Source organism: Mesoplodon mirus, assembly GCF_964341445.2.
Source record: "Mesoplodon mirus genome assembly, chromosome: 13".
Classification (NCBI taxonomy): Eukaryota; Metazoa; Chordata; class Mammalia; order Artiodactyla; family Ziphiidae; genus Mesoplodon; species Mesoplodon mirus.
This window is the reverse complement of record NC_138989.1, coordinates 24,309,708-24,317,342: the sequence shown is the minus strand read 5'-3', so window position 1 is coordinate 24,317,342 and position 7,635 is coordinate 24,309,708. Positions and strand designations below refer to the sequence as shown.

Here is a 7,635-nt window from a genome sequence, read left to right as displayed (position 1 = left end):
CGGGGCGCGAGCGAGATGCGCCGCCTACGGCGCCCGGGGAGGACCAAACCGCACCTGGCACGGGGGCCCGCCCGCCGACGCCCCGCCCAGCCGGCGCAAGGCCCCGCCCCCTGCGCCTAGCCCCGCCCCCTGGTTCGGGCTCTGCGGCGGCCCTGGTGCCCCCTAGCCTCTGCGCCCTCTGTGGGTGCCCGAACTGGTGAGGGTGATTCTGCGCAGGCTGTAGATCTCAACACAGAGGACCCTCTGCCCATTTTACCGATGGGGACAGCTGAGGACCAGAGGGGACAAGTTCGAACCGCAAAATGGCTCAGCTCATTAGGAGCTGAGCTGGGATGGGAACACAGGCTCTTAATCCCCAGTCGAAAGCTCTTTCAGTAGAGTGTCTGGAATCAAGAATATGAATATGGAGAAACCAGGTTTACCCACAAATAGCTTTGGGGGGGGTTGAGGGTGGGCTTTTCTTAGAAGCTTCCAGCTCAGAGAAGCCACTTGTCTGTGCCACTATAAGCAAGCTGACACTCAGTGGCAGATCCTTAGCAGGCCAAGTAGGTACATAAATGAACCCCAAACACCAGATCTTCCAATTTTTCAAGATAAGCCAAAAATCCAAGTATTTAGGTGAAATTTCCCTCTTTTAAAAATGTTGGGGGCTTCCCTGGTGGCGCAGTGGTTGAGAGTCCGCCTGCCGATGCAGGGGATGCGGTTTCGTGCCCCAGTCCGGGAAGATCCCACATGCCACGGAGCGGCTGGGCCCGTGAGCCATGGCCGCTGAGCCTGCGTGTCCGCAGCCTGTGCTCCGCAACGGGAGAGGCCACAACAGTGAGAGGCCCGCGTACCGCAAAAAAAAAAAAATAAATAAATAAAAATGTTGGTAACATTCAAATTCTAAAAATGCCATGTAGGTCAAAGGAAATGTACCAGTGGTCTGGATTTGCCCTTCGGACTCTTCTTTGTAGAGAAGAGCCCTGGACCAGGATTTAGGACAGCAGGTTGGTTTCTCGAAGCCGCTAGGTGGCTGAGGGGCCTTGAGAGAACCACTTCCCCTCACTTGGTTTGGGAGGGGATTGGGGTCCTCTGTGTGACTAAGGTTCGGCCACATCAGCTGGTCCCTGAGGTCCCTCCCATCTGATTCTCTTGTGCTGGGTCTTTGGCAACTGTTATTTCCTTAGATCAGATATAGGTCATGAGAAAAGTGTACAAATGACCAGGAAGGGACAGGGATGGGGCCCAAGGAAATGGATCACGACACTCCCACCAAGGACGAAGTTCAACCTAGCACTCAAGTACACAAAGGTGAGCACAATCCTCTTCCTTCCTGCTCTGACCGTGCACTCCAAACCAGATGCAGGTCAGATTTTTCTCCTCTGGGTGTGGTAGGTGGCCCCTGAAGTCCTGAGTGTGAAGAAAGTGCTGAGGGGCAGTGTGGGCGATGTGCCTGACTTCTGTTCATTCCTGGGAACCTTCTTCAGCAGTCGGCTTTACTTTCTGAGGAAATCTCTGCTCTGATTACAGTAAAGACAAAACTGTGTATTGAATTAAAGTGATGGTGATCCAGGGGACTCTCCTGACAAGCCACCTCATGGCTAGCAAAAAGGGGTGAGGCTTTTATTTGCCCTGCACATGGAAAGAGGTCACACTGTATTTTCCCAGACACCCAGGCACTGGCAGCCTTGGAACCAAGGCCCCTGCGAGTCTTCCCTCTCCCTCTGCCCCACAGCAAGGCACCCAGGTCTGTCTCTTCTCCCGCCTCACTCTCTCCCATTACACTTCTTTTCCACCTCCAGCCTCATGGTCTTCACCAGCAGGGAGCGGGAGGATAAACAACTCCCCCCTAGGTTGCTCCCAGGGAAGTTCAGGTAACTTTGAGAAATGAAAGTTGAAATGTAAAGGAAGAGAACAGCGGTCTATAGAAATGATAAAACCCAGAGATACCTTTTCTACATGGACACAAAGAACATTCCAAAATCACTTGTGAACTCAAGGGGAGTTCTGGAGGGCAGAAAAGGCCTGCGCAGGGAGAAAGCCTCCTGGGTTTCTAGTACCAGGTCTCCTGTCTGCAGTTTGATTACCTGACCATGGCTTGGTCAGTCCTTGAGGCCAGATCCTGCTGCCTGACTCACAATCAACTCTCTGGGCCTTCAGAAATGAGGACCTGGGCCCTGACAAACACCTTAAGGTCTGGCTCTGCCATCCTCAGGGAACTGGTCTACTGGTCCACAGCCAGACACTCCCAGTGTCACTTCCATGTGCCTCAGACCAAGCCAGTCTTGGACCTCTAATTTCTCCTCTCCCTGAATCATCCTACCTAAAACGGACTGATTAATGTTCCAAAATTATGTTTCTGTCACCTCTGTGCTCAAAAACCTACAATAGCTCCCTATTGCCTACAAAATAACAGCCAAACCTGGCCCTCAAGAACTAACCACATCTCACCCTACAGCCTTCTCTCCCTACTCCCTTCGCTCCAGGACTGCTTTTTCCTGAATACCTTCTGCCCTTGTAACATTCTGCCATTCCTACAACCACCAGCTGTCCCCCACAACCCCACTGCTCCCCATGTTCTCTGTAATTTTGTTTTCCCATTCCGCCAGAAGTGCAGTATTGTTTCTAAACTCTTAACACATTGTTATTTTCAATTATATCATTTTGCAACCCCTGTGAACTAATCTAAATCTGCACAGTCCAATATGGTAGCCACTAGCCATATGTGGCTATTTAAATTAAAATGAGATAAAACAAAAAATTCAGTTCTTCAGTACACTAGCCACATTTCAGGTGCTTGATAGCCACACGTGGCTAGTGGTTACTGTGTTGCACAGTGCAGACAGAGAACATCTCCACGACTGCAGAAAATTCTATTGGACAGTGCTGTTCTAAACAATGATCAGGGGCCTCCCTGGTGGCGCAGTGGTTGAGAGTCCGCCTGCCGATGCAGGGGATACGGGTTCATGCCCCGGTCCGGGAGGATCCCATATGCCGCGGAGCGGCTGGGCCCGTGAGCCATGGCCGCTGAGCCAGCGCGTCCGGAGCCTGTGCTCCGCAACGGGAGAGGCCACAACAGTGAGAGGCCCGCATACCGCAAAAAAAAAAAAAAAAAAAAAAAAAAAAAGATACATAAAAAAGGGTAAAAAAAAAAAAAAGAAAAAAAAAAAAAAAAAAACAATGATCAGTAAGGGCTGCTAACATCACAAAGAGGGACTACCAGACATTATGTGTCTCCTGGTATGATGCAGCAAGTACACACTACCAGTCATGACATAGTCTTACCACAAAAAAAAAAAAAAAAAAAAAAAGTCAAGCCTGAACCTGGCCAAGCCTCTAGATTTAACAACCAATTTACAGGAAATACAAGAGTGAGAAGAGTTTGTTAATACCACAGTGATGCAAATAGCAAAAGTGAAGTTGTAGGAAACTGAACAGGACAAACTAACTGCAAGGGAAAGAAAAGAGACGGAAGAGGATCCTATAGATGTAACAGAGACTTAAGAGACATCCAATAGCAACGTATGGATCTAATCTGGATCTCAACTCAAACTGTACAAGAGTTATGAGACAACTAGGAAAATTTGAACAATGATTGGATACATGATATTAAGGAATTACCATCAATTTTTAAAGGTACATAAAAGAGTATCTTGGTTATATTTTAAAAAATCCTTGAGATGCATATTGAAATACTTAATAGGTGAGATATGACTAGAATTTGCTTCAAAACAGTGCAGGTACAGGAGAGGAACAGTGTCAGGGTAGGGATGAAACAAGACTGGACCTGAGTTGATGGCTATTGGGGTTGAACGACTGGTACATGGAGGCCTTATTGTCCTGTTCTACTTGTGTCTTGTTTCCTTTTCTTACTGGGCTTATGAATTCCTGGAGTTCCCTTACCTTTGCATTTCCTACTATGTCTTGGCACTATTCAATTTGATAACTGTTAGGTCAAAGTTTAAGAGGGAGAAAAGAGCTCCTTTCAGAGGGATGACCTGTAGCTCTGATGTGCTGGGGAGCCCGAGGCTGGGCCAGGTTTGTAATATCACCATCTTCCATCTCACATTCTGCTGAGAACCTCACAGAACCTTACAGAGCAGCATGCCTCCTGTTCCAGGCAGAGGGGCTTGGCTGGAGACCAGCTTGCCTTGTCAAAGAACATGGGGCGAGATGCTGACATGGAACAACCTGATTGTTCTCAAGGCTCTTTCTGGCCACAAGCTAAGCTCCAGGGTGGCAGCCCACAACCTTCAGAATTCCATACACTTATGAGGACTGGGTCTGCCTGCCAGACAGGTCACACCTTGGGTGGGGCTGTGTATGAAGCCAGGCCTCCAGCCTATGCTTCTCATTTCTAATTATCCATGGGTGTTTAAAGACTTTCATCCTCAATCTTCCCGGAGGCCAGACCAGTCCTCAACCCATTCCCCCCAACTCCCCTGACACATAAGTCCACAGCTCACAGTTATGTAAAACCATTTGTTTAATTCTAAATCAAATCACTTTTACAACAGTGAAAATTAGTGACTGGTCAAGGTGTACATGGTATTATTTTCTAACTGTGGTTGGGACCTGGTCCTAATCCACAAAGGTGGCAGGAGGGGTTGGGGGCCAAGAACATAGAAAACACACACAAAGAAAGGAAAAATGCCTCAGCAGAGGGGTAAGGTGGTGAGCCTGCAGGGGCATTGGGAAGGGGCCTCCCTGTCGGGGCTGGGCCAGCAGTCCCAAGTCGGCTCTCCTGCCCCAGCTCCTGGCAGAGCATGAGTGGGGACCTGCAAGGTTTAAAATCAAAGGGCACATGGCCAACCTGGCTTTGCTAACAGGTTCCTTGGATGCCTTTGCTGGTGGAGCTCTCCTGGGCTCACTCCTCTTCGTTAAAGGGTCAAAGTTATTTGTCTTCCTACCTACAACCCTTCTTTTTTTAACCTTTCTTCTGGAAGCCCATTTCTGTTCGGTCCATCTGACTAAAGTCCTCTCTCCCATCGCTAGGTGGGGCCATTGCACTGAGAAACCAGGGTCTGTCAGACCTGGGATTTCCAGAAGGTGATAAAATGAGCACTCTAGAGTGGGTGCCCAGAGAATCTTTAAAATCCATCAGGCACACCGTAAAGCAGGTGGCTTATTCCTACCAAATTGATTCGGTAAATGAACCACCTATTCAATACTTGTATTTTGTCTGCTTAAACACTGAACTCTGGCACTGAAAGGTAAGAGGGGAAGCGGGGGGTGCAGTGGAGAGAGGAGAAGGGCTTCCCTCATCTTCCTCAAGGTCTTGGTTTCCACACGCTATGCAGAACCATATCTGGAACAAACACTAGGTGGGGCTTTCAACCACTTGTTGGCTATTGCTGGGGGTAAACTCAGGAGCAGTGTGGACTGGTGAAGTGACAGAGAGGCCCTCAGAGTAAGTCCATCTCCCCCTACCCTAAGGATCTCCTGGAAGAGCCTGGATTTCTAGGAAGATGCCAGATTGGCAAAGCGAGAACCATTCCACCAGGTGAACTGTTCTCCTGCTGGCAACACACTCCCTCAGTCAAATTCGGAAGCAGCAGCTTGTGAAGTTGAAAAACAAATCAAGAGCTTGGGAAGAATGACTTCCCTGAAAGTTTCCAGGGGAAGACTTCCACAGGCAGACCACATCCTATCTTTGTGCTGAGGCTCCCTGGGCTCTGCGCCCGGCTTTACAAACCACCAGGAGTTGCCTGCTCTGGAGTAGCGTGCTTCTCTGGTTTTAGCACACACACAAGAGGTCTTCAAACCATAACAAAATCAGAGTCACATGCTGGGTCTCCCCTTTCCCTGCCTCTTCTTTAAGGACAATTTGGCTTCTGAGGAGGGTGGTCTTCAACATGCAGCTGGGATGACTCAACAAGCCTCCCAGTTTCCTTTGTGGGGTCTGGGAAAGGATGCACCTGGAGCTTCTGCGGCCTTAGGGACAAGGCTGCTTATTCAGTCGTTCCTGCACCTGAGCTCCGAATCCCACCTGAGTCCCGACTGCAGGTCTTTCCTAACACGCAGTCCGTCCTGGCTTCAACAGTAATCTAGGCTGGGTGCCCTCTGGCAGGGAGGCAGATGTGCATAGTTTTGGGGGAAAACTGAAGGGAAACCACATGTCTCTGGGGATAATCTACGCCAGGAAACCAGGAGGTCATTCAAGCCACTCTGGAGCCAAAGACACTGAGCACAGCCCAGAGGCAATAGATCTTTGGATCCCTGGTGAATTCATGAATCGACTCCAGCTCCAGCTGCTACAATTATGATCTTAATAGGACAGCAATTTCTTGCATCTCTGCTGAAGAGGAAATAGGACAGAGCAGCACTGCGATCTGGAAGGGGAACCTCTCTGTATGAGGAGTCCCACTGACTTCAGAGGCCACTTACCAAGGGGTATTTATTTAAAGAGATGAAAAGAAGTTTACATATTTGGTTCGTCCCTTTGTTTTTGTAATATTAAATTCAGGTGAAATTGTACTGACAATTCCTCTTCTCCTGCCTCTTCCCTGTGCAGAGTCAGGACCTGCTGAGCTGGCTGGAACAGGATTTCACGGTGTAACCCATGAGAGATGACTCAATGCCAAGGCCTGAGGTGTTTACAGCAATGGCCACACTCCAGGGTCCTCAGCAACTGGTCTTGAGTCCCAAAGCTCTGATGGAGAAGCAAAACTCCTTCATGTGTCACTGACCCCAGTGATTCCAGAGGTCAGGATTAGCCAGGAAGCCAAACATCAAGAGTGGGGGTAGCATGTCACCGGTCCAGAGGCCCTGCATGGATGTAGGCCGGGAGCCCAGCATTAGGCAATCAATAGCCAAAACATGATCACCAGGGCCACAAACAGGAACAGGCGTGACAGGAACTGCTCGTCCACATACTGGGGCGTTCCGGGGACAGCTGGAGGGACAGGAGGGAGGAGGGAGGCTGTGAGAATGCTGCAGCTGCACACACTGCCCACTGGAGTCAGAAGTCGAGAGCATCAACCTTCATCTCTTTACAACAGAATCCTGCACACTAAAAATATTTCCAAACCCCAAATAATTAGGCAAAACAAAATTCAAATTATAAAAACATGTGGAATCATATAACAATAAGGACAAAGTCTCCAATTCGTCCTAAGAGGATTTTGTCTCCAGGTACAAATAAACCAGGAAAGTCTTGGAGGGAAAAATAAAAGCTACTATTTGTTAAGCATCTTGTGTGTGCTGTTGTGTATACTCATTATTGCCTGTTGGGCATTATTATCCCATTCTGTGTAAGAAGAAACTGAAGCACAGGTATGAGGTGACCTGCCTAAGATCTCAAGGTTCATGAGCTGGCAGAGAGCCCACAGCTGTGCTCTCAGCCTCTCCACACTCTGCCTCTCGAGTCATGGAGTCTCTAGATTCTGGCACTGATGAGTCAGGAGGGGTCTCAGGGAGCCCTGCATGAGGTGCCTTCCTTTTTCAGAGACGAGAACTAGAGCCCAGACAGGCAAAACGACCTGTCTCCCTCAATCCATAGCAAACTAGGGGCAGAAGTGGGCTGAGAACCTGGGTCTCCACTCCTCTCTGCTTTGAGAAAAGCTACTCCGTAGAGCTCCTTGTCCTGACTGTGGGGCAAGGAGAGTTAAGAGAAACTACATCCCAGATGGGCAAACTGTACCAAACACACAC

At 49.1% G+C, this 7,635-nt stretch overlaps 1 protein-coding gene across 6 annotated transcripts in view; it reads right to left on the bottom strand.

Moving 5' to 3' along the window:
• Positions 1-4,450: 4,450 nt before the first annotated feature.
• RNF185 (ring finger protein 185) overlaps positions 4,451-7,635 on the bottom strand; it is a 28,299-nt gene continuing 25,114 nt past the window's right edge. For all 6 annotated transcript variants that reach the window (XM_082641663.1, XM_082641664.1, XM_082641665.1 and 3 more), the window contains one exon: positions 4,451-6,877. In XM_082641663.1, the coding sequence (XP_082497789.1) occupies positions 6,780-6,877 (98 nt within the window). In that variant the 3' untranslated portion in view covers positions 4,451-6,779. The remainder of the gene's footprint in view (positions 6,878-7,635) is intronic.